General features: G+C 45.2%; 1 protein-coding gene across 2 annotated transcripts in view; it reads right to left on the minus strand.

Annotated features, from left to right (window-relative positions):
* Nucleotides 1–12,632, minus strand: part of NARS2 (asparaginyl-tRNA synthetase 2, mitochondrial) — a 49,042-nt gene extending 36,410 nt beyond the window's left edge. For both annotated transcript variants that reach the window (XM_063148729.1, XM_063148728.1), the window contains exons 1-5: nt 12,510–12,632; nt 8,918–9,027; nt 8,423–8,543; nt 7,615–7,755; nt 4,413–4,493 (exon numbers count right to left, since the gene is read on the minus strand). In XM_063148729.1, coding sequence (XP_063004799.1) covers nt 4,413–4,493; nt 7,615–7,755; nt 8,423–8,543; nt 8,918–9,027; nt 12,510–12,632 — 576 coding nt within the window. The remainder of the gene's footprint in view (nt 1–4,412; nt 4,494–7,614; nt 7,756–8,422; nt 8,544–8,917; nt 9,028–12,509) is intronic.
* Nucleotides 12,633–26,077: the final 13,445 nt, after the last annotated feature.

Here is a 26,077-nt window from a genome sequence, read left to right on the forward strand (position 1 = left end):
TTCCTAACTTCTAAGAAGTCCTCCTTGCAATTCCAGTCCTAATTCTGACCAGCTGGACTTGCACTGAGCAACAGCAGCTGGTTCTGCTGAGACACACATCTCATAAACATGTACTGGAATGCATAACATCTCATAAATACAGACTGGACAGGCAGATATGAATCAGGTAGAAATGAGGAGAAACTGGGAGAGCTAGAACATGAAACAGCCAGCTGTCCCTCAGCTCAGGTCCAGCACTTCTCTGAAGTACCAGTCTCTCAGGCACTGGCTGCCTCCCAGAGCATCACACATCTCTAAAAGGTTAAACACCTTACAGACACTAATACTGTGTTGTGTTTAACTGTGATCCTCCCAAGCAGATCCCAGCTTTCTTTGGTGCTGACAAGGATATTTTTCAGTAGTACCAAAGGGATGGTAGGAGTAAGTTTCTGCATCTTCAGGAGCAGGTACATATTGCTGGTGCCACAGCTGGCACAGCCACAAACCTGCACCATCAGGAACATAAAAACTTTGACATTGACTCCTGTGAGTGAGGGGCAAAAAACCCTCGAAAACTCAACAACCTCCAGATGCATTTTAGAGAAGAACTATACCTGGGCAGTTCTTCAGGCTTACAGTTAAATGTCCTTTCAAGCAATGAAATGGCCTGATCCAGACCCTGGCTTCAGCCAGGTGCCATGAGGTGTACATGGGAAGAGACAAGGCTCACACAGAGCACATTTTACCTCTGAGTGGTCCCAGGAAGGAATATGGCCACAGGTAATAAAAACTACATGTGAGATCTTCTTTAAGGAGCTGTGAATGCATGATACAGCTGTTACACTTTGGAACTCACTGCATACTGAGTTCCCTTAAAAGGCTGCAGCTGGGCAGCAGGGAAAGTGGCTGTGGAGACCCACACTGAACCAGCTGGAGTGTCCTGGGCCAGACAGGCTCTTACAGAGCACTGAGAAGCCTTCACCTTCTCCACATCAGATAAAAGCAGCCATACAAAGAAAATTTTCCAGGCAGCAAAGTGGAAAAGAGAGCAAGAGACTCAGAAAACAGGGAGTCTTCAACACTGCAGACAGAGTGGGAGGCTACTGAAAATAGCAGGGAACAGACATGCAGCTGGTTCACAAGGATGAAAGTACGGCAAATTTCTTAGGACGCAGCCACAGAAGGTGACTGAGTAAAGTTTCTTGCAACATAAAAAGCTGCTAAGAATTCTAGACTTCAGAAGAAATAAAAAAGAAAAATAACCAAAAAACCAAAAAAGCAAGGAAAGAATCTGTGCTGAGGTGTAAGTGCTAAAACTGCTGGTATAGGGGAATTATTTTCAGATTAAAATAGAAAAAGGGCTATCTGCCCCTGCTGATCTGCATTCTCCCTATTTCAAGAATTACCTCATCCTGCTCTGGATGATACTAAAACACTGCTTTCAACAGTCAAGCTTCTTCTAGTATTTTCAATATATTTACTTTATAGAAAGAAGCACAAACAAGATGCTTTCTCCCCTACATGCTCCCACTACAGGAAGACACTGTCAACAGTGCAGAAAGCCACAAGATGGTGTTGCTGATGTGGGTTAGGTTCTGTCTAGTAGTCTTCACACTTCTGGTAGGTTTTCCTCAAACCTACACTTTTCAGGTGGAAAAGTTTCCTCTGGAGTTGTTAGCATCTTGTGACTTATTTATTCTTTAAAATGTCCTCTGCTTACTGCACTCTTTTCACCATTACAGTACTTCATTTTAAAAACATTTAGTTGATTTGCCCAGCAGAGAGGGAATATGGAGTCTCCCCCATTCCAAGTCCTAATATGAGACCCAAAGCTATGTACAGACTCATCAGTAAATTCAAAACCAAACAAAGATTATGAGGAAGCTGAGCATATAAACAAACAAATCCTACAGGATTAAGAGTTTTGGGAATCAAAGACCACATTTCAAAAAGCCTTTTCATTCTAACTTCAGATACATTTTTCCCCATTTCTTCAACTCACATGTAAAAGCATTCATACTCTCTTCACTTTCCATCCTTTCAAAAGAATGCACAGGCCTGAGCAGCCATCAGATGTTAGTCAGAGGATTAAAATTGTGCTAGTAAGAGAAAACAGCTATTTAATAGCAATAGTACATAGTGGGTACAAAAGCAACCTCTACTTGGGTCCTAAAGGCTATGCAACCAAAGCCTTCAACTTACTTCACCTGCAGCAGATCAGCAAAACTGGTGAGACTATTAGTTCTACACACTGCCCAAGGGAGCTAAAAAAAAAAAAAAAGAAACAAACCTAAAAGGCAGAAAAACTCCAACCTGTTAACAGCAGATGTACTGCAACTACTACAAATTCAGGAGTATTAGGACACCAATTCTGGCTGCAGCTAGAAGATGGGTCTTAAAACTTAAAGAACAGGATTTAAATATTTTTTGAAACCAAAGAATCTAATTTGAAGGTTGTTTTCATCAACTCCCATCACCAGAAATCTTAGTTCCTCCTCAAATTTAAGTGGAACATGAATTTATATTCTCCCTTGTCCTGTTCAAACAGTGAATTAAAGGCTAGTTTAGAAAGTGACTGAATACAGCAGACAAGAATGTCTCGATAGTTGGTTTGGTTAAAAGCACATGAAGATTCTGGGCTTTGCTGCAAACACCATACCCTTATTATTATGTCTGACACCCTTCTGTGACTCCTATTTTGTGTCTGACAGCATTACATACATCACATGACATACAAGGCAGGCTCAATCTTCTCCATGTTTTCACTGTCAAAAAACAGTATCAGTGCTCCAGCGGAGTGACGTGACCCCAGCAGGATAGCAGGCAGCCTCAGAATTCTGCTAGCCAGGACCAGTTGTGAATAGGGCTTTGCAGAAACAAAACTAAACCCTAAATTAAGCCAGACAGTGAAGCTGTAATCAAAGAAAAAAACAGGAAATCAGGGAGAACTCCCCTCCTCCCAGCAGCAAGTGGGTTTGTGAATTCCTTCCTTTATGGCACAGGCCATTTAATGGGGCCTGACTTGGCATTTAGTGCACACCTTTCAAGCACAGCTGTAGTTACATTTCTCCAAGACAGGTACTATTTGCACCTCAGCAATCCCACTGGAGAGGAATAAAATATCCACCTTGAACCACGCATTTAGATAAGATCCAGTTTATACAAGTTTCAGGCTCACAGTTTAGCACCTCAATCAGCATTTGCATCAGGGCTGCTGTCACCACCAGCCACCTACGCTGCAGTCCTGCATCCTCTACAGCTTTCAAGTGGATACAATTTGTCCCGAAGACGCAAAACACTGTACAGCTGCAAACTGCATAATGTTTCCATCATTAAGTGTCACTTGTTTTCACGTCTTAATTTGCATGCAACAGCCTGGAGTGAACCTTGGGTAGCATTAAGGCATCTCAATTAAGCAGGAACAATTTAGTTTAGCTAATCAACCCTATTGTCCCAGCAAGCAAAAAGCTGAGCCACATGTACTGGTCTGGAAGGGAATCACTGGTAGCACAGGTTAGACCTTGAGATCCTGGAGAACAAGCAGACAGAAGCTTTTTTTGTCACAAGGCTGCGCAGAGTGGAAGACACGATCTCACAAGTAACTGCTACCTCAACAAATTTTCTTTTGCTTACAGATGAATCACCAGCAAAGCTGGAGACAATACGCATACGAGGCAATGGATGCTGTTGTTTGAGACAGAAGACTGAATTTCACATACAGAAGTATAACAGGCAGTGGGATTCTGTATGATTAATGACTGTGGGGTCAGGAATCATGAGAAATCTGTGGGGGAGATCTTAGTGGTTATGGCTGTGTTTCAGTTTCACAGGAGGTTCTGACCCATGATGTGAAGTACTCTTATAACAACAGATTGTGGCAGTAATTTGGTGTTTATGGAGAAACTCGACAATATGGGGGGAGAATTCCAGCACACAACAGGAGTAGCTTGTAGGGAGAAACCTGTATGTACAAGCTGGTGAAAAGGAGTTTCAGATACTGCTGACTTTTTTTTAAAGAATTATCTCACGATTAATTATATTCTTTGTTTCAAACCTAAGAAATACTTGAGTATAGTAGTCTGTCCTGAATGGCCCATCCCATCTCTTGGGCTCTTATGATCACATCATTCTGTTTACTAAGATGTTCCACCTCCCTCTGTTATTCTTTGTAAATTTTTCCACAGCACCAGGAATAGAACAACCTCATCAGTACAAAAGGTGCTGATTAACGCACAATATAGCAATAATATAAAAGATAATGTATCTGTTTAACTGTCTAAATTATTAGTTGAAACAAAGGATTTCTTTATTAAAAAAAAATCACAGAAGTACATAAAAGGGTTTATGAAGAGAAATATTTCCTCTAACCTTTAATAACTCAAGAACTGCTTTACAAAAACCAAACCAAACAAACTTTATGAAACCCAACTTACCTCAATTTGAAAGAGTTCCCCAGCACCTTCACAGTCATTGGATGTAATTATGGGGGTATGAATATGCACATATCCATTATCCTGGAACAGACAGAACAGCAAAGTTAACAGCTGTCACCCTGAAGGATGACATCAACCAGTACACATAACTAGGCCATTAGCCCCCAGCCAGGACAGCACATGGAGTCTTTTGGGACAGATGACAAACTAAATGCTACCATGATTTACACATCATTGTTTACTATCGGTGTGTTTTCCTCCAAGTTTCAAAACCAAAAGAGATTTATGTCATTACTATGAGTTTTTTGCAATGGCCTATTTCCATACCATTCTCCTTTCTTCTCACTTCCCCCAGCATTTTTATAGTTTTGGGCAGTTTCAATCAAATTCACCCCTAAGACCTCAACACTTTGTTTCTTTCAGCTTTTTGGAAGACAGTGGTAGGCAAGGACACACTTTGTGTGCTGCATTAAGAGACGTGACCAAATGTGTTGGATGACAAAAATCACGTACTGGATGAAAGAGACCTTAAAAACACCCAACCACCCATAAAGTGTCAGTCCTACTTTGCATCTTCTAAGATACTGAAGTCAAACTGATTTTAAAGAGACAGGGTATACCCTGGCTTGGTTCTGGTCTAGGTACCTGCAAAATTACACATTCATGTAATAGTTCATAAATCCAGCAGAGGCCTCTGAAACCAGTAAGGCTGAATGAAGAGAGCCCCTGTTCTCTGGATTTCTCTGCAGTGCAGCCATGGCTTTTAAAACAGCTGCAACCCAATATTCAGTGGATAGATACATCTTAGCTGCACAGCTTTTACCAGAATAATATAATTCAGCCAGTCACATGAGAGGTCCTGGTCCTTATCACAAGCTTGTTAAGGGACTAGGAAGACAAAAGTAGTATTTACTGCCCACTCTAAAATTAATTTGGAACAAAAACCTCATATGGACATGCAATGCATTTTGTGGGAGTACAGTAACACCACCAAGAGGGAGCAAAGTCCCTGCAGTCAGCTCTAGGCTACCTTGGTTACAGGTGCAAATTCCTTGGCTCCTCACAGGGATCCAGTTACTGCACAGAAGGAAGTCTGGGATGAAGAGCTACTTGCTTTGCCTGGAGAAGGAAGTTTCAGTCTACCAGTACAAAATGCAGGCCTCTGACACAGTTCTCTGCATATTCAGGGCCCTGCTGGTGACATGGCCTCCCAGATCCACATGAGATGTTAAAAAATGCCTAAATTCCTTATACAGTGGTAGCAGTTGCTGTAAAGAAGCATACTTCACATAGAAGATCCCTTACATGCTTTGGAAAGTACTGCAAACTGCACAGATCTGAAATAAGAGAATCCCCATAAAACCTCTTGGATAATTCCCCTTATAAAAGCTTCTAAAATAATTCAAGTTGCATTACTGGCTCTCACAAATCTGGAACTTAACGTACAGAATGGAATTTGCCATTCACAATGCAACTATCTTACTGTGCCTAGGAACAATGTTCCTATCCCACATGGACCACAATTCTCAGAAGATTTAAAAAGGACATTTTAGCTTCCAACATCCAAACCAAAGGCACTTGGCACTAGTCATTCATTCCTGGAAATGAACAGGCTAAAATAGAGAGGTTTTTAAAGTTACAGAGAGTCTTGATAATTTTGCGTATTCAAAGAGCTCCACTTATTTTCTTCCACCATTAAGCTCCTTACAGCTTTGCCCAGTGAAAATGGTCAAATTATACTTTGTAGCTATGGTATGTTCTGACATTGTCAAGTTGGAAATTGCAATATTCTTGGGATGATGCAAGTGGCAATTTTAAGACTTCCTTCCATTAGAGTCAGAATAAAACCACAGACATTCCTGGTACTAGGAGAGTTCTCACACAAGCATTTATAAATATCAGGTCTGGGACCAAATCTTGCCTTATTCCTTTAAAAATAACTTTAGTGTAGCTGCTGCTGCTAAATTGATGATAGAGTCTATTACAAAATAGAGTTCTTCTCTTGAGCACTGTAAACAGGAAGGATTGTCAGAGTCTGAGCAGGAGGGGGTTTGGAGAAGCAAAGCCTGAGTAAGGCTCTTTTGTACCTCGGCTGCCTGCGTGTCCAGGTTTGGAAGCACAAAGCGTTGTAGGCAATGCCATCTAGTGGCTCGACACCGGCACAGACTGATTCCCAACACAGCTGGCCTCTGTCTTGGGAGCCGGCACAATGCTGAAACCAGCAGCTTTACCTGACATGGGACCCCCCACCCCAACCCAACAAAACCCACAAAACTCATTCAAACACCATGCAATTCCACACAGGCAGTTCTCAGAGCAAGTAAGCCTTCTTTGCCATTGCAGGCAACAAAGACCAGCTAACCTGGAACCAGAAATTCATCTGAACATTTCTAACCGGTTTCTTAGGCCACACTAATTATTACAGATGAATTTTGTCATCAGAATTATCTGAATGTGATTCTATTCTATCTAAAGCCAGCTTATCTAAACTAAAACATGCTTATTTCCAGGAACAGCTTTAAAGAAAGGCTCAGGTGTGCTAGAGGACTCACTACCTTTCCTTTTCTAGTCACACATGTGACTAGAATCTATGTGACATCTGGCATCAGAGACAATTCACTGCTCCCCTGCCTGCAAAAAGTCTGTGCTGTGCTCACAGCTTAAGAGTGACACATTCAGAAAACGCAGGTGGCTCCCACCCATGAGTTTCAAATGCACCAGACCAGGAGTGTCATAATGTCAGCCAACAGCATCCACACAGACTTGTATTGCAGTAAGAGGCAAGAACTGAGAATAACATGAAGCTCTGAGTCAGTTGGTCTGTGTTCCTGCATTACAGATTTTTCCATGTGGGCGGAGGTTTCTGTCCAAGGACCATAAGGTCACTGCAGAGGATGGGTTAAAAACAATCATATTATGTTGTGTTCCACAGACCACACACTTGCAGGCAATTATACTGCAACTCTGTGAAAGGGATAAATAACAGGAAATGGGTGGAAAGACACTGACAGGCCACAGATGCACTAACCAACATAACCAACTGCATAAGCAACAGTCTGGCCAAGTTGCAGCCAGGCTCTGGCCTGGAAAGAAAACCACTGTGTGCAAAATCCATGTCATGCTCCTTCCCTGCTAACCTGCTCCCATAGAGCCAGCCTGGGTGGAGTGTTCTACTCGAGAGGCTGGGTACAGAAGGGATTACCTGGAAGAAGGAGTGGATGCTGGCAGTGGCCTCGCTGCGGATTCGCAGCAGGGCGCCCAGCGTGTTGTTCCTGCAGCGCAGGTGAGGGAACTGTCGGACGTACTCCAGCGGGTGCCTCTCCCTCATTTTCAGGGGAAATGACTGGAAACAACAAGGAAATCAAAGTAAGAGGATGAGAACTTGGGAGTCCATGCAGTTTTATTGCTATTCACAGAATGCCATCTCACCCTACTAAAACTCAATCACCATTACAGAGCACAGAAGAACGAGATGCTTTTGCCTATCCTCTCTGCTTATTTTGTGTATTTTACAATGCATACAGCAGAGCAAGATCCATGAACATGAGAGGAAGTATCAGCATTCTAAAAGACTCCACCTTTTGGATGTTGAGCCCCTCTGAAACCCAGCTGTTCTCCTCACTGCTGCAACAGCAAGCTGGTTCTGAACGTGCCTGTGGCAGACTGGCTCTTCCAGCTGCATAACCTGGAGTGTCTTGCCAGTCCCACTGTTTCTCCAATCCATGGTAAGCCACCTGCACAGGTAAGTGCTTCAGGGTGGGACAAAGGCATACTCCTAACTGTCAGCCTGTGCACATTTTCCATGGAGAAATGGCTCTGTCACAGAAAAGAGCTTTCATGGTGATCCAATGTTTCTCTTTTGATGCACCCTACAGACACTGCTGACAAATCAAAGTCTGCAGGATCACTCAGACTTAAAGAAAATACAGTTTCAAGCATGTTTTGTTGGATACTTGGCCCTTCAAGAATTGATTTCTAGCAGTCCTACCCCTTCTGCTACAGTGACATACCCAAATATCACAAGGTCCCACCACATGAATGGTTTCAGCTTGCAGCTCCATGTTTTGCATCTTATGAGGACTTTTGACAAGCTTCCCTTGCACTTCCACTGCACTTCCAAAAGTCAGGTCTCTAAGAAACAAAGAAAAAACAACAGCTTAACTAGGTGCTGATACAACTACATTCAGAAGAGAGATTCCTGTTAATTTAGCTGGATTACTGAGGATCACAAGAGATGCTATAGCCATAGAGCTTAACTGACGAAATGAAAAATTATTAAATGCAGAGGTGGGAATGGGAAGAGACTCACAAAGCTATAGGAGAATTTAGAACAAGGCAGGAATGTTGGACAAGCAGGGAGAACAGTGACAGGTTTTTATCAGAAGAGGCTCTTGGTGGAGACAAATGCGGCTGGCCAGTCCCTGGCACAGGGAAGGAGGCCTAAGCAGACCCCTCCAAGCACTGCTCAGCACATGTATTTCTCCAGTTATTTCAAATGGACCTACCTCTTTTCCAGGCTGGGATCAGCAACCACCTGGAGGCTTTCCAAAGAACTCCCATCATTTATGTGCAGGAACAAAACTTCCTTCTGGGATCGGACAGAGCGAACCCAGCCCTAGAAGTAAAAGAAAAAGAGATTTGTTATTTTTTGGCAGGAACGCTGTGTGCTCATGCTCTTCTTCCAGCTGAGCTGGACACACCACTTCAGGCCTACTTCAGCTTCTTACTGAAATCAAAGTAACTGTTTCTTTAGAAGCAAAAAAAAATAATGACAATAAAAAACAAAAAGAAAAAAGTTAATGTCAGTTTTTGACTTCAAAGCAGAGAGACACGAATCCTTAGGCAGAGACATCCTTCTGAGGCAGAGTCTCTCCCTGAGAACAGCAAGGATTAAAAAGATGTACCTGCACCTTTGGGGAGCTGAGAACACAGAAAGCAATGAAGTGCTCTGAAGATGTAAAGTGTTTTGGCAAAGTACATATTCCTATAGGTGATGTCCCTTCCAAACTCTTCTTACTAAAACAGGAGAGACCAGTAATGCACTATTCTTCATTACAATACACTCAAGACCATTCTGATGGTTTCCAGTATCAGTTTTGCGGTTGCATCCTTGCAGTAAGGTTCCAATGTTTCAAATCTTCCAATCTGTTCACTACTGGTTTATGTGCCCTAAAATGCTGGACTGCTAAAACAATGTTGCATGTTGCAGCCAATAGATTCACATGAAAAACTATGAATTCATGCAAAACAAAAATAAAAATTATTGCCTCAGATGTTTTTCCTTTCATCTCAAAAACCAAGACTGCTTCATTGAGCCCATGGAGAAAAAAAAAAAAAGCTATTAAGAAAAAAATTTAGAAATATTTTGTTGAGTTTCATGAAAAGAATAAAACTAATGATACCCCAATTCTTTGTAACAGCAAAACAGGAAAACTGACCATGTACAGTGCAGGCTAAATGTCTTAATTTGAGTTTTTTAAAGACATATAAATTTTAATTACTTTTTTATGGGAAACATTAAGTCAGTACCAAGGCAGCAAGCAACAGTAATAGCATGCAAAATGTAACTCCCATAGTTGCTGCTCAGCTCAGCAAAGCTGAGACAAAGCTGGCCTTCAAAGCAAAATTATCTGCTGAGAGCCTTGCAGATCAAATTCTAACAATATTGTAGAGAACTAAACCCAGTGCTGATTAAACAACCAAACTGCCTCTTTTCCAGCCAGTTTCATCTTTTTCTTAACTGGAAGGGACCAAATAGTCCCAATGACTTCAAACTGGGCAAGTGCTTTAGGGATTTTTTACCAGGAAAACGAATTCAAATCCATCTACTTCTGTCACCCAGACAGAACAAACCAAGAATTAAACAGCACCAGAAGTAAAGTGTGTTATAGTTTTAAGAACTACTACTAGCACAGGCAAGCATTACACAGGCTTGTATAACATGGTTTCCATACTCTATGTAAGAACCATGGAAGATTTTAAAGACATGAATCTAGTGAGTCAGACAGGGTAAACCACCAGAAGGAAGAACTAATGCAAGAAACATGATCATCTGGGCATCCTCTTATTTGTACAGTGAAAGTAAAAGGTATTTCCTACAGTAACATGCCTGAAGCTGTTGTGCTTATCCTCTGTATTCCAGGAACACACTACGTGTGTTATACTGGATGCATGTTTAATGTATAATGGCAGGTATTTTTCCTCCCCACAAACACTCCTTAACAAAACACACCAAAAATGAGCAAAGAAACATTCTCAAGAGCTTTTTTTGCCACCTCATCAAGCAGTTCTGGAATCTGTTAAATAGGAGGAGTCTTGCATCCTGCAATAGGAAGGAAAAGCACACCCACAGGCTTGTATTGGAGCAGCAGAGGCTGCAGCAGCAATGTTCTGACCACTTCATACCTACCAGAATAAATGTACAATAAAAGTGACAACCCTGACTCTAACAATTAGACTGCACAATCCAACAATTGGGCCATTATAAGGTTGGATTTAAGCCAGACCAGATTCCTAGCTTATTTTAATACAAAACCCCCACATTTTGGTAGCAAAGGGGAAGAGCAAAGCAGCAAGGGTCTGGAGGACAGGGAAGATGGAGGAATGACAGTATTGCAAACTTTAGCATCAGTTTATTCTAGCTTGCATTATTCATCAAACTACATCCAAAAAGAACCAACACTGGATGAGCTTCTTCCTACCCTATTAGGCTTAACCTATGTGTGAGCAGGAATACCAGTGTGCTACAAACTGGTTTTTGGGTTAGTAGAACTACAGAAAGGTTTGAACCGGAAGGGACCTTAAAGGTTATCCAGTTCTAATCCCACTGCCATGGGCAGGAACCCCGTTCACTAGACCAGGTTGCTCCAAGCCCCATCCTGGCCTCGAACACTTCCAGGGATGGGGCAGCTACATCTTCTCTAGGCAACCTGTGCCAGTGCTTCACCCCTCTACAGTGAGAAATTTCCTTCTTATAAATCTAAATGTATCCTCTTTCAGTTTTGTTTAAAACGGTTACCAAGTACCCCAGCCCTTCATATTCGTCCAGAAATACTGACAAGTGCATAGCCCTGCAGGGAAGCAGGGACTCTGTGTGTGCAACCACCGCTCTGCCAGTTGCAAACACCACAAAAAAGGGGAACAATCCCATGCCAAGGAAAAGTGCCCCATAGCTAAAATGCCCGTTAATTCCAGGCCATCTTGGTTCACAAGAGGAGCCAAATACAAACGTCAGGGGAAGTGTTACCGATGGTTCTACTGACACTGCTCTAAACCTGGACGTATGCGGCACAAGACCTGTGAAAAAGCTTTAAAAACAGCAGCACACAGGCAATGGCTCGCTCTCCGGAACAGATAAATCCAACGCAGCGGAGAGCACGTTCAGCACAACCCAACACGGTGACAACGCTGCTCCGCACACGCCGAGCGACCCCAAGGCTCCGCTGGCTGCGACAGCAGGGCGGGAGAACGCACACACAGAGCGGCTCGGCACGGCGGCACAGCAGATCCGGGAGCTCAGCGAAACGCTCCGCAGGGCTCCCGCTTCGCTCGCTGAAGCACGGGCGTGGGCCGTGCCCCTCCAGGCCCTCCCCTCCCCTCCCCTCCGCTCGGGCCCTGGGCCGGGCGCCCTGGCACACACACCCGCACTCCGAGCGGCCCCGGGGGGCACACACACCCGCAGTCTGACCGGCCCCGGGGGGCAGGGCACACACACCCGCACTCTGAGCGGCCCCGGGCACACACACACCCGCACTCTGAGCGGCCCCGGGCACACACTCGCACTCTGACCGGCCCCGGGCACACACACACCCGCACTCTGAGCGGCCCCGGGCACACACTCGCACTCTGAGAGCCCCGGGGGACACACACACCCGCACTCTGAGCGGCCCCGGGCACACACCCGCAGTCTGACCGGCCCCGGGGGGCACACACCCGCACTCTGAGCGCCCCCGGGGGGCACACCCGCACTCTGACCGGCCCCGGGGGGCACACACACCCGCACTCTGAGAGCCCCGGGGGGCACACACACCCGCACTCTGACCGGCCCCGGGGGGCACACACACCCGCACTCTGACCGGCCCTGGGGGACACACACACCTGCACTCTGACCGCCTCCGCCGGCTCCCGCGCCCCCAGCGCCTCGCGCACCCGCAGCCGCACGGCCCGCGGCAGGGAGGCGCAGCGGCGCAGGGCCCGCCAGCCGCCCCGGGCGCACAGCATGGCGAGGCCCAGCGGGGCCGCTCCCCCAGAGCCCGGCCCGAGCCCGGCGCCCGCTCCCGGCGCCCGCACGGGCCCACGTGAGTCCGCCTGCCTCCCGCCGCCCCACGTGACGGCCCGCCCAGCCAATGGCCGCCCCGACTGCTCCCGGCCAGCCAATCGGAACAGAATGCGCCTCTCGGCCCACCTGTTCCGCCTCCCTGCCGCAAGCGGCTCTGGGAAATGTAGTTCTTCCTATGGAGTGGCGGCTCCTAGCGGGACACGTGGGAATGGCATCCCCGCGAGTGGGCGTCAGGATGCTCCGTGGCCACGAGTGGGATCCCGTGTTGGGACACAAGGGATCCCCGTGGCGGGGGTAGGGTATCCTACTGATCGCTGGGACAACCTCAGCGGCAGCGCGATCTGGAGGTGGCGTGCGGTGCTTCTCGGGGGGCTTCAGCCACTCTCCCGTCCTTCTGGGCTTCTCTCAGGGAGCAGTGGCTCTCTCGTGCCCCTCGACATTCCTCACTGCGAAAAATGCCTATTTTATGATTGGCTTTTCTCAAATATTAAAATTAATATTATATGTGTTGTGTTAGAAAGTAATGTTGTATTGATTCTCTTAAGTAATGTGTTAAATATAGTTTTAAGTTATAAAAAATGTTAAAATAGAAACTATGCTATGTAGGATACTTTTTTTAAAGAAAGGACTTGCAGCGAGATAGCAGCCACAGGACACCTAAATCTTTCAGAGAAAAAGAATTTATTGCTCCCTTATCAGAAGAAATGAACTTCTTCCCGCCTCAAAGGCGCTGTTAGGATTCAGAGGAAGAAGCTGACACTGACCAGACAGAATCCTGTATTTGAGTGGAATTTATGCATCATGTATGAAGTGTATGAATATGCAACAGGCTATTGTTTTTAAGGGTTAATTCTTTGTTAATGGGTGTCCTTTTTCAGGCTCGTGCTGCCAAGATAAAGGTACCTGGACATCCATAACTCTGTGTATCTATTGTGTAATATTGTCCTAATTCAAATTGTCCAAATTATTATTAATCTAATTGTATTATTATTTTATGACCATTTTATTACAACTAAACTTTTAAAATTTTAAAAAGCAAGTGACTAGCGTTTTTCATACTCCCTTTTCCTGATAATAGGTGCACTACTTGGGTATGCTCTTCAAGCCTTGATGATGAATAAACCTTTTCTCCTGTTTCTTTTTGAGGCTTATGCCCCTCTGTCCTTCCAGCTCTTGTGGGTGGATGGTGAGGAGCAGCCATCAGGGTCTCCGGCCCTGCAGGGAATGACTTGGCAACAGGGGTGGGCTTAAAATTGGCCATGACCCAGCAATGTGCTCTTGCAACCCAGAAAGCCAATTATATCCTGGGCTGCATCCACAGCAGAGCGAGATGGGGGATTCTGCCCCTGCTCCTGTGAGACCCCACCTGGAGTATCCAGCTCTGGGGTCATCAGCACTGGAAACACATGGACCTGTTGGACTGAGTACAAAGGAGGCCACGAAGGTGGTCAGAGAGCTGGAGCACCTTGGCTATGGAGATGGGCTGAGGCAGCTGGGGCTGCTCAGCCTGGTGAGAAGAGGGCTTCTTCCTTACTGCAGCCTTCCAAACTTAAAGAGGGCTTGTAAGAAAGACAGAGAAACCTTTAGTGCAAAGATAGGGGACAATGGTTTTAAAATGAAAGAGTGTCGATTTAGATTGCACACGACAAAGAAATCCTCTGCTGTGAGGGTGGTGAGGCTCTGGAAGATGTTGGCCAGGTTGGCTGCCTCAAACTTTGAAGTGTTCAAAGCCAGGTTGAATGGGGCTTGGATCAGCTTGGTCTAATGGAGGGGTCCCCTGCCCATGGCAGGAATGTTGAAATTAGATGGTATTATAATGTCCCTTCCAACCCAAAACATTCTGTGATTTTCTGAAATGTGTAAAGCCCTTGCTGCTTCCCCATGCAGCCTGGCCTTTGCTGCTCTGCTTGCCTGATTCCTGCCTGTCCCTGTTCTGCAGCTTCCCTGCAGGAGGGCAGCAGCTGAACACGCCTGCTGTGCTTGTGGTCAGAGGTCGCCTCATTGCTGGGCTTTGATCATTGCAGCACTGAGGGTCACACAAGAGAGCAGCAGTGGGATGCTCCAGGGCCAGGAGGTGCTGGGAGGCAGCTTTGGTAGTGACACTGCTTGCAGGGAGGCAAACCCTTTACCTTGCTGTAAAGTCCCAGGTAAGAAAGGAATTGCTGGCCAGAGGCTGCTTTTGGAAGAAACAAGCGGGGCTTGTGGAAAAGAGTGAGAAAAGCGTTTTTTACTTTCTCATGTGATTCTTTTTATCTGTGCATGAAAAGCTTCTTGTTCTCAAAGTCCAAAACTGCTTGCCAGGGCCTTCCTTCACCTCTGCTTTTGCTCCAAGTAAGCCTATGTCCCCACCCCTGGCTCAGTCCTGACCTGTGCTCTGCCCTGCCTGAAACACCATCCTGAGGAATTAGAGCTGCAGGGCAGGGCCACAGACATAACCAGCTGGATGAGAAAGACACTGAGAGGTAGGACAGGAGACCTCAGGGGTGGGGTGCAGGGAGGGATAGAAGCACATCCTCAGGCAGCAAGGACAGCTTTGCCAGTATCTGACCTCTGTGCCACTGCATGGAATCGTGCAGACTGCCTGGACACACATGGGATACTGCCTCAGTGCTGGATGGAAACACAGAGGCACACATGTCTTTGTACTCCTCAGTGAGCAAAATTAATTTTATTTTAATGCCAATCACCATCCCCTCCTGTAAGGGCCAGCCCTGAGCTTTGCTGTGTGTTGGTACACTGTGGTTTCTCAGAGAATCACAGTGCAGGAAGGGGCTGGTGCTGCTGCAGTGTCAGGCAGAGATACAGGATGTGAATTTGTAGGAAAATAGGTCTCTGTCATTCAGGGAACTCCTGGCTTAATGTGAGAATTAAACATGTGTGTAATGACTGCTCAGTGCATGTCACATGTTCTCTGTGCCTGGTCACACATGGTGCATTCCTTACTGCTCTCAGCTATGGAGTTTTTTTCTCCTGTTCTGCCATACTGCCCAGAATAATTTTTCCAGGGTTATTTGATTCATTAAACCCTCTTTGGACCACACAAACAATTAATGTAAGGAAGTAGTAGAAGATAGCACTAGCGACAATGTCTAAACATACCAGGAAAGGGGTAAGGTCCTTCCCCTCAGACCCATCTGCTCTGTGGGTACACCTGTGGGTAATTGGAGGCAAGGGCATAACACAGGAAAGTCTGGCCTCAAGTGTTTTTGGACCAGACTTGAACTTTTCTCATCCAGGTGAGTATCCTTCTCTACAAAGTCCAAATGGTATCACTATATTTTTGGGGGAAGTGGAGGTGAGACTGTAGTCAAATCTTCTGCTCCTGCTGTCATAAGTGGTGGGGCAGCCACTTTGTCTAGTAATGAGGGATATCAAGAGTAACAAAGAGAGAGATCATAGAAGCTCTGGGTCTTGCACAAGGGTGGAACAGAACCATGGCACCTTAGCATCACTCCCTCTTCCACCTCTTGCAGTGGTGAGGGTTACCTGGCCTTCACCTGATTAACCATCCTTCCCCAGTCTTCATGCCCCAGGAATTCCTTAGCCACACATCTTATGGAATAGCTCATGGAAATCCCTTACCCACACATCTCACAGCATAATCTCAGGGTTGTAGGCCCCAGTTTCTATAGCTACCCATCTTCTTTTCACTGCTGGATGCTGTCCTCACTGGCCAGCAGTTTGGCACCATCAGAACCACAAACCATAGACCCAGGGATGACCCCAGATCTCGGGTTCTTCGAGTAGGTCCTTATGGGTCAATGCAGTGCTGCAGCTAACTCCCAGCATTTTTCCTCTCTGGTACATAGACTGGGTGTTCTGGAGATGTTTCAGGTGTTGGCAAAGACATGGCTGTGTATGAATGTATGTTTCATTTCTTGCCATGTGGAGCAGAACCCTTCTAAAAGCTTTCCAGAGAGCACTGGTGCTCTTTGTGGATCAGAGTAGCAATGTCAGTCTGGGCTGGGAAGCAGAATGCTGGTAGTCAGGGTGTCTGCAGGGAGGGAGGTTTAAAAGGATGATGAAAAAATAATGGTTCTTCTGTACTCATGTCTGGGTTTAGGAGACATGAAATGTTCCCAGTAGATGTTTCTGGTAGAAGCAGAATTTGTCTTCTAAGATGGTCCTTCACTGAGGGAAGAAAGAGAGAGGATTGAAGGTGAATGTGGCTGGGAGATGTGTAATGTGAGGTGCACTTGGAACAAAGGATGCAATGACAAATGGTTTGAGGGAGTAATATGTATGATATCTATTCCTCCTGTGGCTAGGAGTGATTCCTGAGGAGCACTGGCCAGCACTCTTCATCTCTCTCTTTTTTAGTTGAACAGCAAAAATTTCTCCCATGGTAACAGAGCTGTGGGGTAACCCCAGCTAGCAGGTTTGTTCTGCAACAAGGTTTTATCCTTCTGAAATGAAGACCAAGTGCTTCAAAAATGAGCAGGAGGAGATGGACAAAGTTGTGTTTGAGGACCAACTCCTAAAAGAAAGTTAATCTTTCCAGATCCTGGTCATTTTGGAAGTCACACTATCACCGTGGCCACACTATCACTGTGGAAATGGGGAGATGAAAAAGTGTTGGGAAGAGCTATTCCTAGCTCTATGGGGATGGCAGGAAATCAGAAGAGATACTTTGAGGGGAAGCAGTGTCTATGTTCAGGCCTTTACTCTCTGGGCTGTTCTTTCAACAGAAACATGCTCTGGATCTGCTGTGAGCAAAAAGGAGGCTGGAATATTGGGCTTTGTGCTGGCTTACTTCATGATGACACTATCAGAGGAAAAAGAAGTGAATTATTCATGAGCTAAGTAGAAACCCATTCTTAATGGGGCTGCAGAGAGATATTTTAAAGCCTGTAAAGCTTCACTAGAATTTAGATTTACCATGATAATTTCATTGGGTTCCCAGCATTCAAGTGGGTTTTATATCGTCCAATCCAATATCTGTAGAAGCCAGTGATAGCTTTTAATTTATTTTAACTGGTGTTAGATTGGGCTTTCACTGATGAGAAGTCATTTCAGAACTATCATCAGTTGCTGAAAGGTCAACCCAGTTCTCTGACACAAAGTCCTAGGCTATGGTTTCCTAGGAGTTTTAAATTAGCTACTTATTCCCAAATGTCTCCACATTGCTTTGATGCAGACATATTTTGTAGACTCTGGAAACAGACACATTCATACTTATTTTAGAAGGATTAAATACCTTTCTTTGCAACTGCACAGGGGAAAAAAAGAGAGACATTATCTTCCAAAAAACTTTATTCTTATTCTCAAAATGCAGGTTTGCTGAGTAACAATACCTTATCCCAGCGTTTGCTTTCTAATAATTTATAATTACTAGAACCACAAACAAGTACTGGGTGAGTCATTGTTCAGGGGTATTTTTCCTGGTGCAATGAGGAATATCCCTCAGCTTAATCTTGTACTGTTAGTTTTTTTCCTTAGCAAACTCCCTTAAGCAAGCCACATCTAATGTAGCCCTTTGCCCCTATTAATTCTCAGCCTATGGATTTAGGTCTCCAGCACCAGGAGAACCTGAATTCCCTGCCCACTACCACAGCTGTTAATAACTAGGGAAAAAAAAAAAGACTTGGTGCAAAAAAAGTTGTAACCCCCTTTGTTGGACCCAAACATCAATTTCCCAGAGAACTATGATGAAAACAGCATACTCCATGTGTGTAAGTTTTCCAGCCTGCCCAGAGCCTGCTCTCATGGCACCTGTGTTGTTCAGAGCCCTGCATTATCCAAGTGATAAATGCTTTGGGTAAGTCTCCAAGGTGATCTCAGAAACTGGATTCCTCTTCCATAAATAAATCCTTTATGGGAACAGCCCAGTGCTGCCAAGGGCTCTCTGAAGGTCAGCTGACCCCAAGGACCTTAGCAGCTCTCTGCTGTGGAGTAGCACGGATTATTGGGATGAACATGGAAATCACAGGGTAATCATTCAGTGCTGTGAATATGGGAGATTGCTAACAGGAGCCTGGAGGAGCCTTTCCTGTCCCTCAGCTTAACTGGCAATGCTCCAAAACTTGTGTGAGAAGTTCCTCCACCCACTCCTGCTCCTTCTTTCTGCAGGGCTAGCCTGCTTTCCTACTGCATCCACAGAGGAAGTTGACATGGAAAGGGACACTCTGCTGGGTGATTAAGTCCACAGCAAACCTCTGAATCTGTGTGTGTCTCTTGGATTTAAAAGAATCTGTTGCTCCCTGTTTTTTTCCCAGCACTGTTCCTTTCCTACTAACTGTGGTCCATGTTAGCAGGGCACTGCCTCATCCCCTCTCAGAAGAACTCTGAATTTGCAAATTGGCAGACTTGCAGATTCAAGGGTAGTCTCAGGGACTGATGCTGGGCCACTGAGGCTTGGATGGAGACTACTCCTGCATTAAGCAGCAAGAGGAAGGCTACAGCTTCCCAGCCCTGCACCTACGTGGAGAGAGAGAAGGGGGAAGTACACAGTAGCATTTCCAAGGAATGTTTTGTATTTTGAAAGATTTATCTGAGGGTCTGAAAGGATTTAATAACTGTGAACTAATTAAGCGTACTAATTAACCCAGTGTTTAATCTCAACTCTTCGTTAGCTTTCTGTGCTACTGAAGCAGAGATGTAGTCCCATATATCATGACATGCAGCCACTTTGCTTAATTGTGATTTCTCTGCACATGGTGCAGGCACTGAGCCGCTGAGGTGATGAGAGGAACACGAAAGCCCACGTACAGGAGAAAATTAGAGGGGCGAAGCAGCCCTGTGTGACTAACAACCTTGAGATTATTTCCATGAAGAGGATATTGACAGCCTAATTTGTTTCCCCTCCCCATTATCTCTGGTTTATTCTCATTGATGCTGCTGTTTTGCTAAGGGAGGTGGAAGCAATCTGCTTCTGAGCACATGATGACAAAATGTCCATGTTATTCCTTTGTCCCATCCTTGTCACTATGGCTCCAAGCTGCTCTGCTGCAACCAGGAGGAGGATGCTGCTCGCTTTCCCCCTTCATGATACTTCCCCATGGGCTTGCCTTTCCATGAAGATTTTTGCTGATGCTACTGGTACTATTTTTGTGTGGAACCCACAGAGTCAACTCTCAGATCTCCATGAGCTGTTTCCTCAGTGCCACAGAAGAAGAGGCATCTGAAATAAATGCCCAGCTCAATCCAAAAATAGATCAGGACCGATGTGACTTTCCTGTATCCAGGGCTAAATAATTGTCCTGGTTCTGGAGCTGTGGGAGACCCTGGAGCAGGTGAATGTGGTGGAACCAGGAGACGGTGTGCTCCACAGCAGAAACAGAGACAGAGGATTTAGAAGATTGAAAATATTCATACGCACAAGGGCCATCATCCCAAGGCATGAGGACATCATCCCAAGATTGTCTCCTTGTGGATGCAATCCTTAGCGGGGGACATCTGAAATCCTGTCATTGCTTCTTCTCACAGCTGGCCTGAAAACTATGCCTGGGAAGATACCATGGACCCCAGACTGCCCAATCAAGGGCAGAATAATTGCCCCAACAGCACTCTTTGAACCAGCAGCTTCAGTTTGTACTCACCTGTAACTCCATCTCCGCACTGTTTACTTATTACTACTCACATAAACGTGGGATGGAGGTGAGCTTCTTTCAGGTCCACAACCTCAGCTTGTAGTCACGATTCCTTTAGGAGCTACTCACTTAAAAGTGTCTGGAAATGAGTCTGTGTGAGCAAAGGGTCATTAAATTAGCTGAGAAAACAGGCTGCAGTGGGGGAATGCAGAAGTCACCTTCCTTGGAAATTACCAAGGGAGAGCTAGGCACAAATCTGTATTGAAGGTGTCTTAGGAGAATGAATCAGACCTGCCAGGATATGGGGAGAGGGGGAGATGACCCACTGGGGACTTTTTTTCTGAACAGAACAAGCAAATGATTTTACGAGACTGACAATCCCCCAGTGTCTCCTTGTGCAGCCCTATGCAGCCAGCAGAGGAAATTGGTAACTGTACCCAGCAAGCCTGTTTTTAATTAACAAATAATTATCTACAAATTGCTGTAATTATTGCCTTGGATTCCAGAGGACAGGGACGTCAGTGCGAGATGAGCACAGTTTCCTTGCGAGTGAAATATTTTCCCTGCCTTATCTACAGAGCCCTGCTGCTGTGAGGTTTGGGACTCGGCAGTGCTTTCCTTTGGAGAAAGTGATAAAGCATCTTGGGCTGGCTGGAAAGGGAAGCACGCTGGAAAAGGCACCAAAGGAAGGGCGGTTTCTTACATTTATCAGGTTGTCTGTCCTCATGCTGGAGTGTTTGGGGGATGCCAATGAAGACATAAACCTCATCAATGAGTGCCAGGAGAAGGGTTCTTGCATATTCATGAGACAACAGAGCAAAATGAGCATCCTGATTTGCGATCTTTCAATGAGAAATGGATAAACCCAGCTTTGGAAAAAGATGATTAGTATTAATCCAGATCAAATGGAAGGCATGGTGTTTCCCTGAGCCTTCAGCACTGAAGGATGCTGGTCTGGACAGAGTGCATCAGTGGCCATGACCACCTTGATCACTTTTTGTTGGGAGGGGACACAGAGCACTTCTACCTCTTTTTCTTCAGGCTCTGCTGCCAAACCTCATGGTGGATATCCACAGCAACCACTTTTTCACAGTTACAAAGAAACTCTCCCATGGCAGCCTAAGTACTAAACACAGAGATGTTTATTGTCCTGCAGGGCTTACACCCTCTCAACAAATCTAACGGGGAAAATCCACTCCAGCTTCCAGGAGAGGCACTGAGAGATAGCAGTATATCCTGGCTGGATGAACACAACCTGCTGAAGAGTTCCTGAGCCCAGACTTCAGCCCTGCTAGGTGTGTTTAATCTCTGAATTCTGATGCTTTATTCTGTCACTTCTAACTGAATCCCCTCAATGTTGCCACTCGCTGCCAGGGTTTCCATGACAGCCTCCACTTCAAGAAAACAGGGTGCTTTTTATTATTCATCCATGGCATGTACCTTATGCTGCTGTGAAATGTTGCCTTTGTTTTTGCTGCTGTGTACTATGCCTTTTCCATGCAGATACTTACCATTTGGGGTAGGGGGACCCTGCAGCACCTTCCAAGGTGATGTGCATTGCCAACTCTTTTCAGCTTCCCTTTGGTGGTAAGAAAACCCCATTTCAGTGAAAAGATGTGTTTCTGTACTGGGGAGGAAGGGAAAAGAACAGGGCAAGCTGAGACCTTGGCCCTGCCCTCACCCTCATCTTGCTTCTACCACTGGGACAGCATAAAAGCCCTTAATCCTGCTCAGAAATATCTAATTTGCCCTGAAAAGACAGAAATGGCAGCTGATTTTCTTCTTTATGGGCTTGCAGGAGGAATTACTTTGTATGCATGAACCTGATGCCCAGTATGGTCTCCAGTGTTGCCCGGTCTCAAGGAGCTTCATGCTCCTCAGACCCCCTGAGGTTTAAGCTCCTGGCATGAGCTCATCCTTTCAGAGCTCACACTGGGACCTCATCTGGCACAGAAAGGCATTTCTCAATCATTTCAGGGCTCCTTGTCAAGCTTCCCTTGCTGATCGTGTGAGTGAAAAATTGCTCGCTGTGAGAGCTGGGTCTCTGCCCTTAGCGTGGCGCCCTAAATGCTGAGACCTTGTTGAGAATCAGTAATGCTCCTGCCTTGTTCAAGGCATGGCTGTGGCTCAAATATGTGGCTCTAACAGGAAAACAAAGAAAAATACACCATGTTTTGGTGTTAGGATCAAGTGGCTTTTTGTTCTTTTTTTTTCTTAGTATCTATTCTCTCCCATGCACTGTGGCCTTTAAATAAATGGTTCCTAATAAATGAAAATAGTTCATTGACAAAGAAGCTGTCACGAGGAATGATTGATTGTATTTAATATTTTATTTTCAAGATTTGAAAGAAAAACTCTGAAATATCCTTTGGCAGGTCTGTGAACCTAATGGAGTGATTCACAGAGATACAGAAGGAACAGAGGGCTTGTTACAAGCAGAGCAGGACAGTATTGGTTGTGTTTCCTTCACACTTTTGCAACATGGCTGGAGAATACTGTGGGGAAAAGGCAAACAAATGCAAAATTCAGGTTCAGTTGTTTCAGGCCTGCTGACAGGAGAAAAACCAGGGTTTTTTAACAACTGTATATCCATAATATTTAAAAACAGAGAGAGAAAATCAGCTCTTTGTTGAAACATGAATTTTCTTTTAAATTGGAGTGTCTGTAGGCTATTGTGCCCAGCATCACTGTGGTGTTCTGTACCAGCCAACTTTAATGCCTTTGGAGTGTTCTCACGGGAAACCAGTATCCTGTTGTTTTACTGGGCTGCACTGGTGAAACAACTTGTCCTAAATCACACAAAAGGTCAAGGTCACACATGGGATTTGAACTCTGACCTTCTGATGTCTCCTTCTGTGTATGCACCATCAGCTCTTGTTTTTCTCATGCCTCATTTCACTCCAGATAGTTTCGCCTGCCTTCAATCTCTCCCAGCTGCCGATGATGCTCCTTGCTGCCTCCAGCATATCCCCACAGGGGACATGTCCCCATGCAGGACATTTTTCTGAAAGACTGGAGAAACTCATCACCATGTGTGAAGAGACCTGGTCATGGTCTCTTCTCAAAGTCAGTTTCTTTGTGGGCTAGCTAGTTGGAGCTTTCCCCCCTGCAAAATCAACAAAAATGAATATAGGAACAACAAGGTTTCAGGAGAAGTTCTGACCTGTTCTCCAGGTGAAAGTCACCTCCCAGTTAAGGGACAGCAGTGATCTTGCTTAACTCCAGAGCCTGCCGTGCAGGTGTCTGCACTGGAGATGTTCCTACTGCCTTCACAGCTATTGGTGACAAATAAGCTCCTCTAGGGACCAAGATGCCCCATCCTGAACTAGAAATCTAAAATAGCCTAGGTGCATGCCTCATCCTGAACTAGACATCTAAAGCAGCCTAGGTGCATGCCACAGGAGTGGCTGTGATGGCACCCTCAGGTGGTGAAGCCTCTGTGGTTGGATGTACCCATCAGAGCTTTGTTGGCTGCAGGCGATCCTTGAGGAGTTAGATGCACCCTGGAATGCGGGGGAGAGATTTTAAAAATATCTCTAGTGGCTTTGCATGTACAGGTGAGACCTCACTGCTGATAGAAAGTTTCAGGTGTTCAAAATGCCCAGGTTTTTTTCTTCCAAGGCACGACTTGCACGGGCAGCTCTTTCACCTTGATTTTCCTTCTTTTTCGGTTACTTCTTCCCTTTTGTCACTAGATGACAGCAGAGGACACACATCAAGGACTGCTCTGAATCCAGGGCAGGCACCACTTCTGCACCAGGCAGTTCATGGCTGGGTGCCCCAAGGCACTCACTTTTAATAACTCTTTACCTACTTATTTATCTGGCAGATTATGTACAAATGCTGTATTAAGTCAAATCTTAGGCTTTTTGTGTGGAGCTACTTGAGTGCATTTTCATGCTTCATCACTTCCATCATCCCCATCCTATTTTTAAGACTTTTTCTCTCATATTTACTTGATGCCTTTTGTTTTATACTTGGCTTGTGCTCTCCAAATCCATTTTACTTAATACAACAGGAGCCCTTACAGATATAAGCAACTGAAGCACACTCCAACAACTTGCTTCTGTTCAACACTGTCAGACATAGAGCTGAGCTCCCAAGAGATAGGTGGTTCCTGAAGGGAGGATTTCTCTGATAACTGGAAATTGGCACCTAAATATGAGCATAAATACTTTAGATAGGATGGATGAATGCATGGATGGATGGATGGGTTTTAGAATGCAAAGTAATTACTTCTTGGTGGAATATGGGTCAGATAACTGACATAGTTAGCTAAAGGGTGAAATGGATTATTAAAAAAAAATTACTTAATTATAAATAATTCTGTTATCAGGAATACCCTTACCAGATAACAAGAAAGAAAAGGTATGGATTTTTGACACACGAGTCAACCAAATGGGTGATCTGTACATGGGGTGCTCTGAAAGAGGCTGATTCAGTCTGTGGTCCAGCAGAGAGCTCTGTGTGAGCACATGGGCCTTTTCTGATGATTAACTGAACCAGGTCTCTGATCTGTACAAAGGTATTCTGTGGGGAAGGTATGATCTATGTTCCTAGGAAAGGCCAGGACACTTTAGGAGACATTCTGGTTGATTTATTCATAGTTTCATAGGAGATTCTGCAACAATATTTCACAAGGAGGATTTTCATTACAAAATCCTCAAACCTACATCCCCAACAGCAATCTTCAGTGCCTGCAGCTTTTGGGCATGGTCCAGGATTTTGTTCTTGTCAAAACAAAAGCAGAGGAGATACTGAGACCATTTGAATCTTTCAGATATTGCAAAATTAGAAAATGTATCTCAAGCTTCTTGTCAGTGACTAGAAGCTCACACATTGATTCTTACAGAGGTTGTTGCTGTTGCCTGTTTTACCTGCAGTGTAATTTATAATCTCAAAGGCAATGATAACCTGCAGATACTGGGAGTCCTTCATAGGCAGTCCTGTGCCCTGTGCTCCTATTGGCTTGAACCATGCAGGATCACAGTCCTAAGGAGCTGTTGTAGTGCATCCTGATGGAAAGAACTAAAACAGCCAGCATTTTCATTTCTGATCACTTGGTCTCTCCCCCACAGCTGGACAAAGGACAGAAGAGGATATTGTTTCTTTGTTGTCATGCTCTAATTGTTCCTAATAGACGGAACTTTTTAGGGAATGAGGCTTCCCAGTTCATTGTAACTGAGAGGAGGGCAGGAGAGGAGGGGGAGAGTGGGGAGAGGGATAGCATGGGCAATCGGAGAAAGATATTTAAGCTTCTGCAGCTGCAAGTGAAATATTCATGTAAATATCATGTTAACAATCATGTAAATATACCTCATTTCCACTGATGTCACTGATGTCAAATGCTTCATCCACACATTTGGGAGCTGCCCTGTCCCCAGGCTCAGGTGGTGGCTGACGGGTCACTGGGAGAGTCTAACTGTGTTTGGGAGCATGCCCATCACCAGCAGAGGACCTTGAACATCACTTGACATGTCCCAGAGCATGAAGCAGTTCCTATCTGAACCAGTTAGGATCTGTCCATCTGTTTCATGTCCTGTTTTAAAAACTGTGAATCAAGGTAAAATCCAGCCTGGAGGTGACAAGTATCTAGGTCATCCTGGCCATGTCCACAGCTGGCAGGGTGGAGAAGGGAGGGGAGAAGGGTGGCACTTACTGATGAATGAGAGCTGAAAGCAGCCCTTTAGGGATTCTGGTACAGACTGAATGTTATAGATCAGCTACTAATGACCTAAAACATTCACCTTGAGGTTCAAAGGATGACTTCTAAGCCTTGTTACTGCAGTTTTGGGACTAAAAGGGGTCCTGAAAAGGCCCTACAGGCTGAGCCTTGGGAGAAACAGCCTGCAGTTAGT

This window comes from Melospiza melodia, chromosome 2 (assembly GCF_035770615.1).
Source record: "Melospiza melodia melodia isolate bMelMel2 chromosome 2, bMelMel2.pri, whole genome shotgun sequence".
Lineage (NCBI taxonomy): Eukaryota > Metazoa > Chordata > Aves > Passeriformes > Passerellidae > Melospiza > Melospiza melodia.